The sequence below is a fragment of the Leopardus geoffroyi genome, chromosome D2, assembly GCF_018350155.1.
Source record: "Leopardus geoffroyi isolate Oge1 chromosome D2, O.geoffroyi_Oge1_pat1.0, whole genome shotgun sequence".
Taxonomy (NCBI): Eukaryota; Metazoa; Chordata; class Mammalia; order Carnivora; family Felidae; genus Leopardus; species Leopardus geoffroyi.
In genome coordinates, this window is record NC_059334.1 from 46525191 (window position 1) to 46548298 (window position 23108).

General features: G+C 38.7%; 1 protein-coding gene across 9 annotated transcripts in view; it reads right to left on the reverse strand.

Moving 5' to 3' along the window:
* Positions 1-23054, reverse strand: part of PTPN20 (protein tyrosine phosphatase non-receptor type 20) — a 111542-nt gene extending 88488 nt beyond the window's left edge. For 5 of the 9 annotated variants that reach the window (XR_006701555.1, XM_045437962.1, XM_045437959.1 and 2 more), the window contains exons 1-4: positions 8549-8659; positions 5474-5635; positions 1233-1386; positions 864-911 (exon numbers count right to left, since the gene is read on the reverse strand). Coding sequence is in view for 6 of the 9 variants with exons in the window: in XM_045437959.1 (XP_045293915.1) it covers positions 864-911; positions 1233-1266 (82 nt within the window). In the remaining 3 variants the exon portion in view is untranslated. Of the gene's footprint in view, positions 1-863; positions 912-1232; positions 1387-5473; positions 5636-8548; positions 8660-22613; positions 22703-22843; positions 22931-23007 lie in introns of those variants that run through there. The other 4 variants (XM_045437955.1, XM_045437958.1, XM_045437956.1 and 1 more) reach the window with 4 other exon arrangements.
* Positions 23055-23108: the final 54 nt, after the last annotated feature.

The window sequence follows — 23108 nt, forward strand, 5'->3', positions numbered from 1 at the left end:
CCTACAATCCAGCAATTGCACTATTAGGTATTTACCCAAAGGATACAAAATACATATTCAAAGGGGTAGGTGCATCCCAACGTTTACAGCAGCATTATTAACAACAGCCAAACTATGGAGAGGGCCCAAGTGTCCATCGACTGATGAATGGATAAAGAAGATGTGGTATATACAAACAATGGAATATTACCCAGCCATCAGAAAGAATGAAATCTTGCCATTTGCAAGGACATGGATGGAGCTAAAATATATTATGCTAAGCAAAATAAGTCAATTAGAGAAAGTCATTATATGATTTCACTCATATGGGGAATTTAAGAAACAAATTAGATGAATATACATATGGGAAGAGGGAGGGGAGAGAAGAGAGGAAAACAAACCACCACAAGAGACTCTTAATGATAGAAAATAAACTGAGAGTTGACGGAGGGAGGTGAGTGGGAGATGGGCTAGATGGGTGATGGGTATTAAGGAGGGCACTTGTTGTGAGGAGCACTAGGTGTTCTATGTAAGTGACGAATCACTGAATTCTACTTTGAAACCAATATTGCACTGTATATTAACTAAATGTAAATAAAGAAATAAATTTTAAAAAATAAAGTAACTTGGTTCTTGCTCTCTTTTACTGTGGACTTTATTTTTTTAATTTTTTTAAGTTTATTCATTTACTTTGAGAGAGAGAGAGAAAAAGAGAGACAGCAGGAGAGGCAGAGAGAGAGAGGCAGAGAGAGAACCCCAAGCAGGCTCCGCACAGGGCTCAAATTCAGAAACCATGAGATCATGACCTGAGCCAAAACCAATAGTCAGATGCTCAACTGACTGAGTCACCCAGGCATCTAAACACGGTGTTAGTTATTACATACCAAAAGCCTTCCTTGTGTTTCTGTGCTTGTTTGTACTTTCCAAATTCTCTGCAATAAATACATATTACATTTATTATTATATATAATTATATATTACATGTTATATAGGTAACATATTATTTACATAATTGGAAAAATGTTCTATGGAAAGAGTATAATAAAACACTAGAATCTATTCCTTGCTATTCAAAGTGCGACAGCTTGTTAGAAATGCAGAATCTTGAACTCCCGCACAGACCCAGTGAGTCAGAATCTGCAGGTTAACAACAAATTCACAGGTGGTTCCCACATGTATTTATAGTCTGAGAAGCACTGCTCTGGTTCCTTCTGCTCCACATCCCCCAAAGTGTGTGAGGCATGAGAACCTACCAGACTCTGCTGTGGCCTTCCTAGGTGCAGACATGTTGTCCCCACGCCCGGATTAGATGGGTAAAAGGCTTCTGCAGGTACTGAGCCTTGTGCCTTGAGAGTCAGGCAGAAGTTCTGATTAGTATCCTGGGGCCAGCACACAACTGTTGTTCACCTGGTCAAACACACAATGCAAAGAAATTTCTATTAGATTATTACTGATATTTACCCAGTCACTGTCACTCGGTGACTTAATTCTTTGAATGCCACACTTATGCTAAAGTAGGTGTTGGGGATTCAACATTGAATGGATAAGAACTGACTACAGAGCCCGTCTTCAAATAGTTCATGTTCAATCTATAAAAAATCCTCAGATAGAATAAGCATGTTTTCTTTTCATCTTTGCCCGTAAATAATAGGCCTGTAAAATCATGGTACATTACTCCTTCTGGTTAAAACCTAGAGTACTTTTTGTTTGGCAACTTCTCCATTAACCACCTGCAAATGATATGGGATTGCTGTAATCTGAATCTAAAAGTTAATGTTTTGAAACATATTTTATTTTTTTTAATTTCTTTAAATGTTTACTTCTGAGACAGAGAAACAGAGACAGAGCATGAGCAGAGGGAGGGGCAGAGAGAAAGGGAGACACAGAATCCTAAGCAGGCTCTAGGCTCTGAGCTGTCAGCACAGAGCCTGACATGAGGCTTGAACCCACAAACCATGAGATCATGACCTGAGCCGAAGTCAGATGCTTAACCAACTGAGCCATCCAGGTGCCCCTGAAACATACAAATTTTAGAATTTTGAGATATAGGATGTTAAAAAAGATTATTTAAAACATGGATATAAGGCAAAAAGGTAGGTGGCATGTCCTTTTAATGTTGACGTTGATATTTAACAGGCCCTTCCAAGGATTATCAATTATGTAGAGAATTGTTAACTACGACTCATTGTTTAAATCCTAGACTTAATAAAATTACATGTTAACCTATAGATTTTTCTTCTAGTAGGAAAGATAACATCAGAGATTATCATCTATTGCCCTGTCAGACCTTAAACCAGGCTTTCTAAATCTAACCTAGATTTCTTATTCTAACATTCATTCCAATTGCCTATAAAAATCTGGATCATCAAACCTTCTCTGAACTACTTTCACCAACTTCCTGGTTTCTTCATTAATCAATAAATTGAATACAATCTCTATCATGGTTTCACTTCATATTTTAATGCATCACACTTTTAATTTTATTTTTAAATGCTACTTTGACGAAAGGAAAAAAAATCTCTTCTTTTTAAAAGGACAGCGGTGGCCTCATGACTGGTACTGTGGTAATGGACTTCAGTGGTGAGCCTTCCTTGGAAGCAGACCTGAGAAGTTAAAGACCTCACTGGTAACTAAGAACCACTGAGAATAATGCCCAAGTTTCTGCCTTCCAAATACATGACTGAAAATATTTAAAATGATACAATCTTAACTAAAGACAAAAAAATGAGTATTTTTTAGAAATTTTGCCAGACAATTTTAAGATGCTCTTTGGTAACGGGAGATACTCTTAAATAAATATCAGGGTTTAAATATGCTATATACTGGGGGCGCCTGGGTGGCTCAGTCGGTTAAGCGTCCAACTTCAGCTCAGGTCATGATCTCATGGTTTGTGGGTTCAAGCCTCATGTCAGGCTCTGTGCTGACAGCTCAGAGCCTGGAGCCTGCTTCTGATTCTGTGTCTCCCTCTCTCTTTGCCCCTCCCCTGCTCACACTCTGTCTCTCTCTGTCTCTCAAAACTAAATAAATGTAAATAAATAAATTAAATAATTTAAATATGCTATATGCTGCATTCCACCAAAGCAAACATATAAATGGTCCTGCACTCCAACAGCTCATCATCTTTATGTGAATACACACTCCCCCACACACAAGATCTCTCTAGCACACAGGTAAGTAGACTGAAATTCATATTAATCCATACCAATAGTCACCAGTATCAAATCTTTCATATAAGCCAGTACTTCTCCCAGAGCAAACAACTCTGATCAGAAACACATACCCATTTCTAGCATTTATTAGTGCGATGAGTTTGAGACAGCCTATAGAAATATAAAAATAAAACTGGATGAATTTCCCTTCTCTTACACTTGATCTAGTATATCGCAGGACAAATAGATAATATAATATCTTAATTAAGCTGATTAACATTTAATTCAGTTTGTGAGTTGCAGCTACTATAGTAAATCAGCAACAGCATAAGATTATAAAATTCAACAAGTGTGTATTAAAGCCTAGAGGCTCTATAAAGTCTACAAAAGTAAATTACATAATAAAAAACAGAATCTTCACTTATTATAATGCAAAAGAAAACTTCTAAGGGAATATAGTGAAAGCTGCTACCATATTACCCACCTCCTCCAATGCTTGACTAAGTTAAGCCCCCATCAGGGCTTCCCCCCATAATTTCTGTTTTTTATAATACTTTCTGGACTCATCTCCCCAAGTTGAACCATAAACACCTTGAAGGCAGGAATTTTAACTTGTTGTATCTTCAGTGACTAAAACATTCTACACACTCAAGAAATGTTTGATGGGTTAACTAATTATTTAATTCCATGAAAAATGTGTATGCATCTGCATAGCATGCCAAGAACTCTGGGAAATCCCAGAGGTCAGATCCCTAAATTAAAAGTTTCTCTCCCAACTCCTGGAGAAGTTTTCTACACTATAGAAAATCAAGGAATTAACCCTGAGAAGGGGAAAAACATTAAAAAATTATTACTTGCTTTGGGATACAGCACTGAGGACAGACAAATAAAGTTCCAATATGGCACAAAGTGGTCCCATGTGACCACAAGAGGAAGAAAACACGTGTTTGGTTCCCAAGAAACAAATGCAGGATGTTTTTCTTCAGGAGTCAGAGTGACACAGAAGAACCAATGCATACTGTACATATTCTCCAATGCTTAGTTAAGGTGCAATTGTCAGTCTGTCTCACATGCTCTCAAAACTAAAGCAGATGCCAGCAAAGGCCATTCCTGCATATTGGACTTTATGTTGGAAGCAAAATGCCAAAATATAGTTTGAAATGACATGCTCAGCACCTTGTCCTGACAATTCTAACCTCTAGGGCTGAGTACTTCCAATTCTTTTGAAAATTCTTCTCTGAGACCTGTGTTGGCCTACAAACAAGAGAATGAAAGAAATCCAAATGCCCAGTACTGAGTAACTACTGACCTACCTGAAGTCCACCTCAGGTATAAGAGCTCTTTCCTGTGAACTCTGTATTTCCGGTGACTAAATTCTCAGGGCAAGCTTCTTGGACTAGTATTATGTAGCATGTTTTACGCCACTTAAGAATTGCTTTTAGTTTTGTTGTGTTTTTTAAAGGAATAGTGTTACTGCTTTTTCCAATTATAAAGATAACCAGTATTCATGTAGAAAGTGAAGTTCCCATCAGGAAATTTCACTTTTGATCAGTGGCTTACTAGTCACTCTGAAGTATGTGTGTGTGAGGGTTGGGGGGTACAAAGCAGGGAGGGATGGGGTGCTGAAGTGCACAAGAGCCGCTGGCAGTTCTGGCTGGCACAATCAGGCAAGAAAAAGAAATAAAGGTATTCGAATTGGGAAGGACAAAATAAAACTGTCTTTATTCACATGATTAAGATTTGTGTACATAATTATACCTCAATAAGGCTGATTTTTAAAAAGCCATAAAAAAAGGGGCGCCTGGGTGGCTCAGTCGGTTAAGCGGCCGGCCTCAGCTCGGGTCATGATCTCGCGGTCCGTGAGTTCAAGCCCCGCATCGGGCTCTGTGCTTACAGCTCAGAGCCTGGAGCCTGTTTCAGATTCTGTGTCTCCCTCTCCTTGACCCTCCCCTGTTCGTGCTCTGTCTCTCCCTGTCTCAAAAATAAATAAAACATTAAAAAAAAGCCATAAAAAGATAATCTACTCCAGTAAGAGTAAAATAAAACACAGAGGTGATTGTGCTAAAATGATTTTAAAAATCAAGTTATTAATGGAAGTTTAAACATTAAAGAGCTGTTATCTACCACCATGGAAATGAGAGAACTGTTACCCCTTCACGGGTCCTTACCATCTTGTTTGTATTATAAAGCACTGGAAGTCTGTGTCAACAATGCTCAGTCACTTGCAACCCAGGGACTGACATAGTTACCATGAGCCACACTCTGAGCAAATACTTTTTCAATTATTAGAATGGCATTAGTAAAAATAACTACTTACTAACAACATTTGAAAATGACTTCATTACCTAGATGCTTCTGCTATTTAGGTGCCAAGATAAACAATCTTCTACTGCTTGTTTCATTCACGACATAACTTGCTTTGGCATCTTCCCTCGAACCTCCTGAACATCATATCCATCTGTCTGTTGTTCTTCTTTTTTTATCTTCCCTCTTACCTTCCTCTCGCCCTTTAGGAAATAAAGTTTGCCAGTAACTACATGAGAGTGCCTGCCTGTTTCAAAATATGTAGCTCCTGTACCTTTAATCAATAGACCTTGGCTTGTATATCCCAAGGAACTATTTATTTATAGGGTACAGCTGAGCTTTTCCATAACTAAGATTATGTCAGTCACAAACATATACACATGACATATGTGTGCAGACAAGAGTTGACATAGCAGGCCTTAGGCTGCCACACTTAGAAAAACCTACTTGCAAGGGTGGCCCTTGGCTGTCATCTGGGAACTTTCCTGGCAAAGTCATTTCCAGGAATTGCCCTAAATGAGAAGTCATTTCCCTAAACGAGAAGAGTGACTCACTGTGCCTACACTGTATAAATGATGTGGTGTATGCTGAACATCTGTTTTCCTTCTGGACATCTGGAATTTCAGTGACCACCATCAGTCACACAAATACTGTGTGTCTTCATGACTGACCCCCAAGAAAGACCCTCAATGCCTAACCTCAGGTGAGCTTCCTAGGTAGACGTACTTCACAGGAGCTGTCACAATTTGTTGCTGGGGGAATTAAATACATTCTGTGTGACCCCACTAAGAGTGGACTCTGGAAAGCTTGCACATGGTTTCCTCCTGCAAAAGACTGAATGTTTGCGTCCCTCCAAAATGCATAGGTTGAAACCCTAATCCCAATGTAATGGTATTTGGAGGTGGGGTCTTTGGGAGGTAGGTCGTGAGAGTGAGACCTCATGAATGGGATTAGGGCCCTTATAGGAAGCAGAGAGCTCTCTTTCTACCAGTGAGGACACAACAAGAAGATGGAAGTCTGCAACCCGGAATAAAGTCCTCATCAAAACCTGACCATTCTGGCACCCTGATCTTGGACTTTTAGTGTCCAAAACTGTGAGAAAGAAATGTTTGTTGTTTAAGCTACTCAGTTTATGGTATTTTGTTGAAGCAGCCTGAACTTGGACAAAAATTGGTTCTGAGAAGTGCCAATTTCTCAGGGTGCTGCTGTAATGCAGGAGTGCTTTAGAACCGGGTAATGGGTAGAGGCTGGAAGAGTTTCAAGGTGCATGCTACAAAGAGCCTAGACTGCCATGAAAGGACTTCTAAAGGCAATTCTTATGAGAGCTCAGGAAGCAAAGAAGAGTGCTACAAAGTTTCCATTTTCTTAGAGAATACATAAGTAACCACGAATAGAATTTTGGTAGAAATACACATGGTAAAGGTGATTCTGATGAGGTCTCAAACTAAAATGAGGAACATGTCACTGCACAATGTTAAAGGGTCGAGGGGAAAAGGTGGACAACATATATGAACAGGTAAAGAATTTAAGTAGAGTGACAGAAACTACTTTAAAAAAATCAAATGGAAATGCTAGAAATAGAAAACAATATCAGAGATAAAGGATTTCTTAGATGGATCTATTAGAAGACTGAACACAGCTGAAGAGAAAAATCGTAAGCTTGAAGACAGGTAAATAAAGATGATCCAAAATGAAATAAGCAGATGAGTGAAAATCAGAAGATCGTTCAAAAGTAGTGGATCATTATCGAATGGCCTAATTTCTGTATAAGTGGAGTCACCAAAAGAGAGAATACCTGAGAAATGTCCATAATTAATATATGATAAGAAATCGCAAATCAAAGATGTGTTCAGAACCTCAAATGGGGGGAGGGGGGAGTGTATAGATTACACACATCATAGTCCACATGCTGGCAAACAAAGATATTGTGGGAATCTGGGAGGGACCTATGAAAAAACTGACAGAATTCAGGGTCAGCATACTTGCACTAAGAGATGTTAAACGAAGTTCTTCAAGAAGAAAAGTAGGCCACAGATGGAAATTTGAAGTTACATACCAAACATGTGGAAAATACCAAAAACGGTAAGAATGGCAAAGAATGGTAAAAATATAAAGGATTTTTAATCTCTTTAAAAGATAATTGCGACTTCGGGTTTAGCTTTAACGGGCAAAGAGCTAGGAAGTCATCACTCTCATCTTCACAAGAAAAAAAGATGAAGAAAGTAAAAATCAATGACTTTTCTTAGATCCACCAGCAGACTGAGGTGGCAGAGAAAATCGCCACCCCAAATCTGGAGACAGGCAGATACAGACAAGTGCTGCTGAGATCAGCTTACCTACAACAGAGGCATCAGAGCCGGTAGGGAGTAAGGAGAATTAAGCTCACTGCTTTTACAAAGTGCTGTAGGCTGAGTATGGACTACTTTGAAAGTGAAAAACCCCTGAGGTGAAGGAGGTCAGAAGGTACAGACTTCCAGTTATAAAGTAAACAAGCCCTGGAGATGTCACATACAGCAGGTGACTAGAGTCAATAAAACTGTAGTGTATATTTGAAAGTTGCTCAGAGAATAGGTCTTGAAAGTTCTCACCACGAGAAAAGAATTATAATTGTGTGGTGACGGATGTTATTTAGTCTTATTGTGCTGATCTCCCAATATATACAAATATCGAATCATTATGTGGTTCACCTGAAATTAATATAACATTCCATGCCAATTCTATCAATTCTTTAAAAAGTGGGAAAAAGACAGAATTCGCCTAAAGGAGGGAAAGAAATTAACAATACACCTTGAAAATAACCCAACATGATTAAATAACAGGAAAATGCAAAATAAAACTGCAGTAAGATACCACTACTCCCCCAACTAGAAATCCCAAAATTACAAAGGCTAAAAATTGGAAGTGTTGACAATGATTTGGAAAAATTACAAGTGTTGGCAATGATCTGGACAAATTATGTATTCTCACGTATAGTGGGAGAGTGTAAAATGACACAAATGCTTATAAGTAAAGTGTGGCAGTTTCTTTTTACATTACATATGTACTTACCACAGAAATAGCATGCTCACTCTTAGATATTTACTAAGAAAAATTTATTAAGCAAAATGAAAACTTACACGCACATAAAGACTTGTTCATCAATGTTCATAGCAGTGCTTTTCATAATAATTCCAACCTTAAAACAGTCCAAATGCCCCTCATTGGATGATGTATAATCATAGAATGGAATGAAATACTGTTCCAAAATAAAAAGGGGTGAAGTGAAAAAAACAAACAAACAACTGAGGATCCAGACTTGGAAAAGCCTCAATACTTATATGAGGGGCGCCCGGGTGGCGCAGTCGGTTAAGCGTCCGACTTCAGCCAGGTCACGATCTCGCGGTCCGTGAGTTCGAGCCCCGCGTCGGGCTCTGGGCTGATGGCTCAGAGCCTGGAGCCTGTTTCCGATTCTGTGTCTCCCTCTCTCTCTGCCCCTCCCCTGTTCATGCTCTGTCTCTCTCTGTCCCAAAAATAAATAAACGTTGAAAAAAAAATTTAAAAAAAAAATACTTATATGAATTTTAGCTCCAAGAACTCCACTGGGTTCCCATGAGAAAAAATATTTTAAAAAATACCCTTGTGTTTTAGATGGGGGAGGGGAGAATAGCGTAACCAATTTGGGACAATTTGGACAATAGGGACAATTTGCATTGTCCCTAAAGCGTTCTCCATAACAAAGGACTGCACTCCAAGGAAGAGTACTTGACTAGAGCTTTATCTGACCTGGAGGAAGAGCAACCGCCAACTCTAGCCTCCTCTAGCCATCTGTCTTAGGTAAAGAGATAAGAAAAGAGACTAATCAACAATTCAGAAAATCACATCCTAAGGACTCAGGCCCACCAAAAATACAAGATCTAATCCTAAAATTACACAATGCTTTTCTTCCTCAAAGCTCTACCATATCATCTAGGCTTCAGTATGCTAGCATATGTTAGCAGTGCATTATAACTGAAAAAGTTGCAAGCTGCAAGTTACAAACTCTATGTAAGGAGGAGTTCTTAGGAAAACCTAGAGACAACAGAGGTATGGAAAGATTTTTTTTTTAAAGAAAGAAAAAGAAAGAAACTAGAAGAAACCACAAGCTCTGATACCTACAGCTATAGGAAACATTGGACAAGAGTCCAGTTTCCAGCCAGACTGACACAAAATCTCACTCTAAAAGCCTAAAGGAGTGCCTGGGTGGCTCAGTTGGTTGGGCAGCTGACTACAGCTCAGGTCATGATCTTGCAGTCTGTGAGTTCAAGCCCCACATGGGGCTCTGTGCTGAGAGCTCAGAGCCTGAAACCTGCTACCAATTCTGTGTCTCCCTCTCTCTGCCCCTTCCCTGCATGCTCTCTCAAAAATAATAAACATTAAAAAAAAAATTTAAAGCCTAAGGACCTCAGTTCTTATTACTCAAATACTATGTCTTTCAAGAAAAATTACAAAACATTCTAAACAAGCAAAAGAAAAACCTTACCATCTAAAGAGACAAAGCAAGTTCAGAACTAGATTCCAATATGACACACATATCCAGTAGGGATTTAACAAAAACTAAGAGTGCTAGGAAAAAGAAGTAATAATGTGTAAGAATATATGGGTCATGGACACAAACAGATGGCAAACTGTAAAAACAAATAAATAAATAGGAAATGTTCAAAGTAAAAAACACTGTAACATAAACAAAGAATGCTTGTGATGAACTCATCAGTAGATTGGGCATGGCTGCAGAAAGAATCAGCAAGCTTGAAGACACATCAACAGAAACCTCCCAAACTAAAAAGAAAGAGAAAAAAGAAGGGGTGTGGGGGATAGAACAAAATATATAAGAACTACTGGACAATTTTTAAAAGTGTAACATATGTATAATGGGAATGCCAGAAGGAGCATAAAGGAAGGGAGGGAGGGAAGAAGGTGGGGAAGGAAGGAACAGAAATACCTGAAGTAAAAATAATCAAGACTTTCCTCAAATTAATGACAGACATGAAACCACAGAACCAAGATGCTCAGAAAACACCAAGGAGGATAAATATCCAAAGCATATTATATTCAAACTGAAGAAAACCAAAGACAAAGAGAAAATCTTGAAAGAAGTGAGAAAGGGGGTAAATACAATACCTATAGAGGAACAAAGACAAGATTTACATCTGATTTCTTGTAAGAAACCACACAAACAAGAAGACCATAGAGTACTTTAAATGATGAAAGGAAAAAAAAAAAACCCAATTTAGAATTCTGCATACAGTGAAATTATCCTTCCAATGTGAAGGAGAAATAAAGACTTGCTCAAACAAACAAAAACTAGGGGATTTTTCCCAGACCTCCACATAAGAAATTTTAACAAAGTTCTTCAAAGAAAGGAAAAGGCCAGAAACTAAGAACATCACAGAAAGAATAAATGAAGGTCAAGTAGAATCTCTTGTTTTTCCTATTCCTAATTGATCTAATAATTTTTCAAGTAATATTGGCAACAATGTACTGGGTGATTATAGCATATGGATAAATGAAATGAATGACAGCAATGTCATAAGGGATAGGAGGGAAAAATTGGGACTACTGTGTAATAAGATAAATATGTAAGGCAAAATGGGGAGTACCCATGAAACAACATAATGTTATTTGAATGTAGACTTACATTTATTATAAATGTATACTGCAAACACTAAGGTAACCACTAAAAAAATTAATTTTTTAATTAAGAGGACAGAAAATGATTTACATAAGTGACTGACCACAAAATGATCAATTAAAATCAAGGAAGGCAGAAAAATAGAGGAAGATAAAGAAACAAAGAACAAGTACAAGTAGAAAACAGTTACAAATACAGTAGATATTAACCCCACTATATTATTATCACTTTAAATATGAATAGTCTAATAAATACATTCACATGTCAGAGTAGACTTTTTAAAAGCCTCCAATGTAACTTGTCTCTCAGAACCCCACTTTAAATATAAAGACAAAGATAGATTTTTTAGATAGGGAAAGAAATAGATATAGCATGCTAACACTAATCAAAAGGAAGCTAGAGTATCTATATTAATCTCAGGCAAAGCAGACTCCAGAACAAGGAAAATTACCAGAGACAAGGGGTGGCACTACATAATGATAAATCGTCCATTCTCCAAGAGGATATAACAATCCTTAACAGGTACACATCTAACAAAGTGTCAAAATGTGTGAGGCAAAAAGTAATAAAACTACAAAGAGAAATAAACAAATCCACTATTTTAGTTATAGAAATCAGCACCTTTCTATCAGTAGTGGACAGATTCAGCAAGCAGGAAATCAGTAAGGATACAGTTGAGCTGATCAACACAAGCAATCAACTGTATCTAACTGACATTTATCAAATACTTCCTTCAACAATAGCAGAATAAGCACTCTTATCAAGCTTACATGGAACATTCACAAAGACAGGTCACATCTCAAGCCACAAAACACACTTTAAGACAAATTGGAAAGAGTATAAATCATACAAAATATGCTCTCAGAACACTGTGAAATTAAACTAGAAATAAGTAACAGAACAATAGCTGGGGATTAAACAACATGTGATTAGATAACACAGAAGTCAAAGAAGTCTCAAGAGAAATTTTAAAATATTTTGAACTAAATGAAAATTGAAATACAACTTATCAAAATTTGTGAGATACAGCAAAAGCAATGCTTAGGAATAAATTTAAAGTACTAAATACATATATTTAACAAAGAAAGATAAAATCAATAACTAAGCTTCTATCTCAAGACATTATAGAAAAAGGGGCAATGTAAACCTAAAACAAGCAAAGAAAGAATAAAAATTAGAGCAGAAATAAATGAAGTTGATAACAGCAAATCAATAGAGAAAATCAATAAAACCAAAAGCTGGTTCTTTGTAAAGATAAATAAAATAGATAAACCTATAACCAGGATAACCACGGAAAAAAGTGAGCCAATACCAAGTACTAATATCAGAAATAAAAAAGGATTATCACTACTGATTCTACGGACATTAAAAGGATAAGAGAGGAATATTATCATGCCCTCATATTTGATAACTCAGATTCAAGAGATCAATTCCTTATAAAACATAAACTACCAATATTCACAAAAGAAAAAGTTGATCATCTGAATGAGCCTATGTCTATAAAAGAAATTCAATCAATAAAAATATACCAATTACCTCCAATCTCTTCCATAAAACAGAATCATAGAGAACACTTTCTAACTCATTCTATAAAGCCAACATTGCCCTAACATCAAAACCAGATGAAGACATTAAAAGAAAAAAAAAAAAAAAACTATAGGCCAAAATCACTCATGAACACAGATACAAAAATCAACAAAACTATCAGCAACTGAATCCAAAAATATATAAAAATAATTATACACCATGACCAGCAAAACTTATTCCAAGTATGCAAGGTTGGTTCAACATGTGAAAACCAACTGACGTAATGCAACAAAACAGTCTAAAGAAGAAAAATTATATTATCACGCCAATATACATAGAAAAATCACTTAACAAAATCCAAACACATTCATGATAAAAAAAAAAAAAACTCTCAGGAAACCAGGATTAGAGGGGAACTTCCTCAACTTGACAAAGAACATCTACAAAAACATCTACAGGTAACTTAATGATGATAAACTAGATGCTTTCTTCTAAGATGGGGAACAAGGCAAGGATATCCTCTCTCACCACTCCTATTCAAGACCAAATTATAGAAGTCCTACCTAATGCATAACACAAGGGAAACAAAAGATACACAGATTGGTAAGGAAAAAATAAAACTACCTTTCATCTCAGATGACATGATTGCCTAAGAAGAAAATACCAAAGAATCAACAACAACAAAAGAACTCCTGGAACTAATAAGGAATTATAGCAAGGTTGAAGGTTGAAGTTAATACACAAATGTCAATTCCTTTCCTATATACCAGCAATGAACCAATGAAATTGGAAATAAAAAATACATCATTACATTAGCTTCATCCAAAATGAGATACATAGGCATAAATTTAACAAAATATGTACTGGATGTACATGAAGAACTCTACAAAACTAATGAAAGAAAGGAAACGTCTAAATAAATGAAGAAATATTACATGTTCATGGATAGAAAGACTCAAATTTGTTAAGATCTCAATTCTTCCAAATGTGTTTTATAGTCAGTGCAATCTCAGTCAAAATCCCAGCAAGTTGTTTTGTAGTTACCAATAAACTCATGCTAAAGTATATGTACACAATGGAATACTACGTGGCAATGAGAAAGAATGAAATATGGCCTTTTGTAGCAACGTGCATGGAACTGGAGAGTGTGATGCTAAGTGAAATAAGTCATACAGAGAAAGACAGATACCATATGTTTTCACTCTTATGTGGATCCTGAGAAACTTAACAGAAGTCTATGGGGTGGGGGGGAGGGGGAGAAAAAAAAAAAAGAGGTTAGAGAGAGAGAGAGCCAAAGCATAAGAGACTCTTAAAAACTGAGAACAAACTGAGGGTTGATGGGGGGTGAGAGGGAGGGGAGGGTGGGTGATGGGTATTGAGGAGGGCACCTTTTGGGATGAGCACTGGGTGTTGTATGGAAACCAATTTGACAATAAATTCCATATTAAAAAAATAAATAAAGTATATGTGAGAAAGCAAAAGATTCAAAATAATCAACACAATACTGAAGAACGAAGTAGGAACTGACACTTCAGGATTTCAAGATTTACTATAAAGATATAGTAATCAATACAGCATGACACAGTCGGAAAAAAAACAAATAGATCAACAGAGAGACCAGACACAGACCCACACAAACTTGGTCAACTGATCCTTGATAAAAGAGCAAATGCAATTCAATAGAGAAAGAACATCCTTTCTGACAAACGGCACTGAAACAACTGGACATCCATATGCCAAAAAAAAAAAACACAAAAAACTAGACTTTACACTTTTAAAAAATTAATTCAAAATGGATTATAGGCCTAAATGTAAAGCACAAAATTATAAAACTTCTAAAAGATAACTGTATTGGTGCCCAAGGGCTATCATAACAAAGTACCACAAACTGGGTAACTTTAAAAAAAAAAAACTGGGGTGCCTGGGTGGCTCAGTCAGTGAAGCATCCGACTTCGCCTCAGGTCACAATCTCGCAGTTTGTGAGTTCGAGCCCCACTTTGGGCTCTGTGCTGACAGTCTGGAGCCTGGAGCCTGCTTTGGATTCTGTGTCTCTGTCTCTCTCTGCTCCTCCTCCTCCACTCTGTCTCTCTGTGTCTCTGTCTCTCTCTGCTCCTCCTCCTCCACTCTGTCTCTCTCTCTCACAAAAATAAATAAACATTTAAAAAGTAAAAAAAAAAAAAAAAAAAATCCTAAATAGCTCAACAATTAAAAAAATATTTAATGGGCAAAAGATCTAAACTGATGTCTCACCAAAGAATAAATGCAAATGGAAAATAAGCATATGAAAAGCCGTTCAACATCATATGTCATTAGAGATCTGCAAGTTACAACAATGAGATGTTAGTACATACCTATTAGGCTAAAATCCAAAAAAAAACTAAGCAAACCAAATGCTGTTAAGGATGGAGATACATTGCTGGGAATGCCAAAATGGTACAGCCACTCTGGAAGACAATTTAGCACATTCTTACAAAGCTAAGCATAGTATTTCCATATGATCTGGCAACTGTACTCCTAGGTATTGACCCAATTGATTTTAAATGTATATCCACACAAAACCCTGTGTTCAAATGTTGATAGCTGCTTTATTTACAATCATCAAAAACAGGGGTGGGGGAGGTGGAGCTGGAAATGCCCAAAATGTCCTTCATTAGTTGAATTGATAAACAAACTGTAGTACATCCACCCAATGTAGTATTATTTGGTGATAAAAGGAAATGAGGGGGCACCTGGGTGGCTCAGTAGGTTAAGCGTCCAACTTCAGCTCAGGACATGATCTCACCATTCCCGAGTTCAAGCCCCATGTTGGGCTCTGTGCTGACAGCTCAGAGCCTGGAGCCTGCTTCAGATTCTGTGTCTCCCTCTCTCCCTGCCCTTCCCCCACTCATGCTCTGGTTCTCTCTCTTTCTCTCAAAAATAAAAAAATATTAAATTTTTTTAAAAAATAAAGAAAAAGAAAAGAGCTATCAAGCTATAAATAGATATGTAGGCACCTTAAGTGAATGTTGCTAAGGAAAAGAAGCCAGGCTGAAAAGGCCACATACTTTTATATGATTTCAACTATATTACAAGTCTTTTATCATATATGTATTTTGCAAAATCATCTCCAAGTGTGAGACTTGTCTTTATTCTCTTTTTTTTTTTAATTTTTTTTTTCAACGTTTATTTATTTTTGGGACAGAGAGAGACAGAGCATGAACGGGGGAGGGGCAGAGAGAGAGGGAGACACAGAATCGGAAACAGGCTCCAGGCTCTGAGCCATCAGCCCAGAGCCCGACGCGGGGCTCGAACCCACGGACCGCGAGATCGTGACCTGGCTGAAGTCGGACGTCCAACCGACTGCGCCACCCAGGCGCCCCTTTATTCTCTTAACAGTACCTTTCACAGAAGTTTTTAATTTTAATAAAGACTAAATTATCATTTTTTTTTCTTTCATGGTGATCCATGGATGATTCCTTTTGGTGTAGTATCTAAAAATTCATTGCCAAAACCATGGTCACCCATATTTTCTCCTGTGTGATTGTTGTGGGCAAACTGTATTCCCTAAAAAGATATTCTGAAGTCCTAACCCCCAGTATCTGTGAACATAAACTTTTTTGGAAATAGGCTATTTGCAGACGTAATTAAGATGAGGTCCTAATGCAATGACTGATGTCCTTTTAAGATAAGGAAAATCTGGACAGAGAGGAAAAAATCCATATGACAAGAGAGGCAAAAACTGGAGTGATGTGTCTACAAGCCAAGGACAGCAAGCATTGCTGGCAACCACCAAAAGTTAGGAAGAAGCAAGGAAAGATCCTTCTGTAGAAACTTCAGAGAGAGCATGGCCTTGCTGACAAAATCTCAGAATCTTGCCTCCAGAACTGTGAAAGAATACACTTCTGTTTTCTTACAGACATCCAGTCTGCGGTACTTTGTTATGGCAACCCTAAGAACCAATACATATTTCGGTACCATGAAGTACAGTGTTGCTATAATAGATACCCAAAAAAAATGTGGAAGTGGCTTTGTAATTAGGTAATGGATAGAGGACATAAGAGTGTTGAGGCACATTATAGAAAAAGCCTAGTCTGCCTTGAAAAGACTGTGGGTAGAAATGTGAACATTAAAGGCGACTCTGGCGAGGGGTCAGAAAGAAAAGAGGGGAATGGTGTAAAAAGCATCTCCAGTCTTCGAGAATACATGTACTGTCCAAGAAAAGAATGTTGCTAGAAACATAAACTTTAAAGGTTCTTCAGGCTAGGCCTTAGAAGGAAATAATGAGAGACGCCTGGGTGACTTAGGCGATAAGCATCCAACTCTTGATTTCAGCTCAGGTCATGATCTCATGGTTTGTGAGATCAAACCCCACATCAGGCTCTGTCCTGACAGTGTGGAGCCTGGAGCCTGTTTCAGATTCTGTGTCTCCCTCTCTCCCTGCCCCTCCCCTGATTGTGCTCTGTTTATCTCTCTCTCAAAAATAAATGAACATTTTTTAAAATTTTTTTCCAAAGGAAATAATGAATATATTATTGGATACTGGAAGAAAAGCAATCATTGTTACAAAGTGGCAAAAACTGCCTGAAATGTGTTCTACTGTTGGGTCGAAGTAGAACTTGTAACTACAGTTGCCTTAAACAAAGTGGAGGTGAGGGGCACTGACCACCCCCGCACCCCCCCCCATGGCAAAAAGTACACCTATAACTTTTGACTCCCCAAAAATGTAACTACTTATACTCTACTATTGACTGGAAGCCTTACCAATAACACAGAGTCAATTGACACATCTGAATGTATCATATGTACAGATATATCACATCTGTATGTCTCATATACTATATTCCTAAAGTAAGCTAGAGAAAAGATGATGTTATTTAAAATATCTTAAGAGAAAATACACTTATAGTACTACATTTATCAAAAAAAATCCACATATAAGTGGACCCATGCAGTTCAAACCCATGTTATTCAAGGGTCAACTGTAATGAACTTGGATATTTAGCTGAGGATATTCCTAAGCAAAGTGTAGAAGATGTGACCATGGGTTCTCCTTGCTGCCTATATAACAAAATGCAAGAGGGAAGAGATAAATTGAGAAAGGAATTGTTAGGCGAAATGGAACCAGCATTTGATGATTTGGAATATTCTCAACCTATCCAATATATCATGCTCTGGAAACAAGACTAAAGGTATGGTTTGACAAACTTCGGTAAGAGCATGGCCCTGCTAATAACTTGATTTCAGACTTCTAGCTTCCAGAACTGTGAAAGAATGCATATATTAGGACACTAAGAGCACAAACCACAAAAGAAAAAATTGGAAGACTCTTAAAAATTTTTCTTAATCCCATTCTTCAAAAGATTACATTAAGAAAATATAAGGATAAGCCACACACTGGAAGAAACACCTATATGGAAAAGGACTTGTATTCCAAACATGTAAAGACCCTTATAAACTCAAGAAGACAAACAACCCAAGTTTTTTTTTTTTAATGAGCAAAATATTTGAATAGACACTTCACCAAAGAAAAAACTACAGATGGTAAATTAAACATAGGAAAAAAACGCTCAACACCATTTGTCAACAGGAAAATGCAAAAGGAAACAATGAGATGCCACTACACACTTATCAGGATGGCTAAAATGAAATACAATCACACGAACAATACAAAGCAGTTCTGGCAAAAATGGAACAACTGGAACTCTGATGCACCGCTGTCAGGACCCCTTTACTCACTACCTTGCTTTAGTTTTCTTAAAGGCACTTTTCATTACCTTAAGATTTACTTACGTATGCAAGTCCTTGTGTATCTGCTCATATGTGTACTGTTTAAATCCCTCCGTATAAGTACCATGAGGCTGGTGACCTGGTCTGTGTTGTCACCACGGTGTGACCTCAAGACCAAGATGAATGGTAGAAAGTGGGCACTCAATACATATGTATTAAAAGGCAGTAAGAAGCAGAAAGAAGTGACACAAAGATAAGTAAATGTGCAAAAGCAAGGAACCCAGTCATAGCAGCCCAAAGAGGGGCAACCTGATGTAAAAGAAAGTAAATTTAGACCGCCAGGACTGTGCGCATTCGAATTATCTGGGGAGCTCTGCAAAATACGGATTGCAGGTCACATCAAATGAATGAAATCAGAGAATGGGGTCCAAGTATTGATCATTAAAGTTCTCCAGGTGATCCTAGTGTGCAGTCAAGATTAAAAACTACTGAGGAAATGGAACCTAGGCTTTGGAGCTGTACCTACTTGGGTGAAAATCTTGGGCAAGTGACATAACCTCCCTCTGCCCCAAAAATCTCATCTATAAAATGGGAACAATATATACCTCCCAAAGACTGAGATTCTATATAAAGCTCTAAGTAAATGTTAATGTGCCTCTCCAGGGCAAGCTTGATGAAATCTTCATTGCTTGGTATGACAAATGCTAATTCAATCATCAATTCATATCTTCCATTGTTACCTGATTATTGAAGTGAACATTTGCATTGGAGAAGTTTAGAAATGCTAACTTTCTCAGTGTTCTGATGATAAGATGCCACCTGAAGCTATGTCCATTTTAAATCTATGAGTAACTAAACTTTGAAGGGAAATCTAACTTATTATTTATACCAGCGATTCTCAAACCTGGATGCAGGTTAGAATCAACTTAAGCTTTTTTAAAAATAACCCATACCAAATGTCCAGACCATGCGAAAGCCCATTAGATCAAAATCCTTGGGGTAGGTCCAGAGCATGAGTATTCTTTAAAAGGCTAATTGATCTGTAATTCTAAAACACAGTCAGGGCTGAAAAATACTTATTTGCACTAATGACACCCCATGCTAACTACATATCCGAGTCATTTGTGGAGCTCTCCAAAAAAATAGATGGATTCCAGAACCCTGCCATAACTTAGTGATTCCGAGTCCATGGACATGGAACTTGTCATTTTGCAAAGCATCATAAAACTTCCCCCTGGTGATTCTGACAGAAACCCGCAGGGAACCACTACCTTATACTATGAATTTACTCTCCCTGTTGTGTACCAGCAAAGGTCATTTAGAACTTTCCTGGCATGTTTAGAACTTTCATGGCCGCCCATGCCAAGCCTTCCCAGTTTCTTTTAATCAGTAACTGATGCAATACATCACAGCAAGTCTAAAGTCTACAGACCTTTTCAAAACATTTTCATGTGCAGACTACTGACCCACATCATTTACCACACACCGTGCCCAGCACCAGCTATGCAGTCCGCTGGCCTTTCTAACCAAATCCCATTAGGCTGCCGATTTGGGAATGGCAAAATGGAATGCCCAGGCCTCATTTCCCTTTAAGTGGTATGTGATGCCAGGACTAATGACATTAACCTCACTGGTCAGATGAGTCTGAATGAAATCCAAGTTGTTTTCTGCACCTAGAGGCAAACTTAAATTTGCTTCCCTCAGACATAATAAAATCTAAGGAAAGGTGATCTCTTAATTAGGAGCATTAACAGAGTGCCCTGTAATTTTCAAGCTCTACTAAACCCAGCAGCAGGACCCTTAGTGAATGATTTTAGGGGAGTCAATCAGTACACATATCACCCTGGCTGCATTACCAGACAGATGGTTAATAGCATTTAAACAACCAGGCATTATTCTTAAGCTTATTAAATACATTAATTCATGTAATCCTCAAAATAACCCTATTGAGCGCATACTGTACTTTTATTATTCCCATTTCATGAGTTAAAAAAAAAAAATGCACACGGAAGTTAAATGAGTTCCAAAGACACAGAGCTAGTAAGTGGCAGTTTTTGAACCCAGGCAATTTGCTTCAGTCTGTTACCTTAACTAGTAGATGAGTGATGGCCAAACAATCTTTAAAAAAATTAAAAAAAAAAAAATTTAAGTTAGTCCGCAGCAAACACTGGATATCAGACTATGTGTACTGTGGGTAAGTGACTTAACCTCTCTGTGCCATTTCTGCACATGAAAAATAGAGATGACAGTACCTGCCTCAGTGAGTTGGGGTGAGGATTAAACAAGACAATGCATGTGATGTGCTTAGAACGGTACTTGACATTTTTAAGAGCTGTCAATGTCAGCGATTATTGTTATTTGTACCATAATACGGCCCAAGTGGTTGGGGGGAAATGACAACCTACTAAACTGAAAATCCTCTCTGGTGATCTTAGATCTGTAGATTCTGTAAAGTCCCAGTATATCAGACCTGATAGGAAACGCAAAACAGACTTTCACGAGAACTTTGTAACTGTTACTGTGACAAAGCCCCAGCCCATCCAGGCCAAGACTGAATGAGTCTGCCAGTGACACCCCCGTTTGCTATAGTTTAGCCTTTTTTAGCCAACATCTCCTATTATCAGGCTATATAAATACAACACACTAGGAGACAGGCTTCGAAATAGCTGCAAACAGTGGACTAGAGGACCCTGTCAGTTGCTAAAGGTCAGCACCCCTCCCCCGGTTATATTTGCATAAACCAAAAGAAAAACAAAACGAGAGCTCAAAAATAGGTAACATTCATCATGTGCTTGCCACTGATTAAATGTTTTCCATAGGTTGCTTCATTTAATCCTCAAAACACCGTTCCAGGGGCTAACATTTCCAGAGAAAACCACACAACCCCACTGGTCGATCTCACTCTAAATTCATTTCTACTAGACACCTCGAACAGGTATTCAACACTGCCTGACAGTCCAATCCCATTTCCCTGGTCACTTCACTTCTCCACTCTGCGGAAGGACTATGTCACATGCGTCTCCTCAAGAGTCTAACACCTCTTCTCCTCTCCCCTACTGTCCTCTCAGTCAATGACTGCATTACAGACAGATGGTGCCACTACCACCTACCTGCGTCTGCACCTGTTGTCTCGGCTTCCCCTCTAGTGATACTGGAATATGTGCTCCTGATCAATTCAAAGCCAACCACCCACCTGCTCTGGATCTCCTCCCCTCTCAGATATTCAACGACCTACCCCTGCAATGTTCCCCTCTCTCATCTGCATCATTTCTCCCTTTCTAGGAGTTCAATCCTACTGGCATATAAATATATTCTAGTTTCTTCTATCTTGGAAAAAAAAAACAAAAACAAAAACCACTTGACCTAAAGGCCCCTCTAGTCCAAAAAGTTATTCTTGTTAAAATGATTAAAATCCTAATTCCAAATCCATCTTACACAGTAGCATTCACCACAGTTAACCACCACTTCCTTCTTTTTTTGGCTTCCCTTTTTCTTTTCTGGGTACACTCTCAACCTAGGTGGTTTCAGCCAGTCCCTTAGTTTATATACCATCTATGTGGTAGTGATTCCAAAGCCCTGACATCGCACAGGACTTCAGATACAAATTTCCAATGGCCTCTCTGACATCTCAACTTAAAAATCTACTAGATTTGTCATGTATATTTCACCATAATAAAACAAAATAAATCTACAAGGTGACAAGGTGACAGATGGAGAGAGGGATGGAGAGATAAATCAATATGTGAGAAAGAAAAAAATAAACACAAGTGTGGTTAAATGTTAGTGGTGGGACCTAGGTGGCGGGTATACAGAGCTCAGTGGAAAATTCTTTCCAACTATGTTGTTTGTATGTCGCATGTTGGGGGAAAACCTAGTAGGCATCTCAAACCTAACATATTCAAAACATTAATTCTTGGTTCCACCCCTTCCAAAAATGAAACCTACACCCCACCTACATTTTTCCCCATCTCATTAAACAGCAAGGCAAAAGAGAAGGCGAGGCAAAAACCCAGGACGCAGCCTTGACTAGCTATCTTCCCCCCTGGACTATAACTCCATCAAAGCAGGGGCCCTGCCTATCTTGTCCATGTATATTCCCAACTTCGAGAGCAGGGCCTGGCACACAGGAGGTGTTCAAAACTAGCTGCTGAATTAACTGATGAATTAATGCTCTGTTTCCTGCTAGGCCCCTCAACCTTCATTGGTCCTTGAGTGAGACCGGAGTTCTTGGCCTCGAAACCTCCCCAGCCCAGGCCAGCGAGGACCATACCATGTCTTAGTATCTGATTATGGCTTCTTACCAATCATATCGGCTCCATGCTTCTCAATGAGAGTTCAAGGCCTTTCTTTACCACAGAGCCAAAGTGTTTCCTGCCCAAACCTGTCACACACACAGGAACCACAACACATGTCACAGTACAGCTGGACATCACACTACGCAGGCTGAGTCTCCGCCCCCCCTCCCCCCCCCCCCCCCCCCCCCGCCGCCTCCTTGGCTTCTCTTTGCCCAGGGCCTGCCCAAAACCAGCACCTGCAGGCCTCCTGGGGACTGGGGCCACTCCTTCTGCCCCTGGGCATCAAAGGCATCTTCCTCTCCGGGCCATCGAGTGAGCCCAAGTCGGCCCTCTCACGCTGCTGCGCAGCAGCCTCCCCCACCCTCCCCGCTGCCACTTAGCCCCAGCCACAATTCCTCACCTGGCCTGCCCCGCCCTGCCTGGCACCAACCGCCCCCTGCCCACCCCCAGCCCGCCTTGCCAGTTGGGTTCTCGCGGGAGCCCGCAGACCCAATCCCAGCC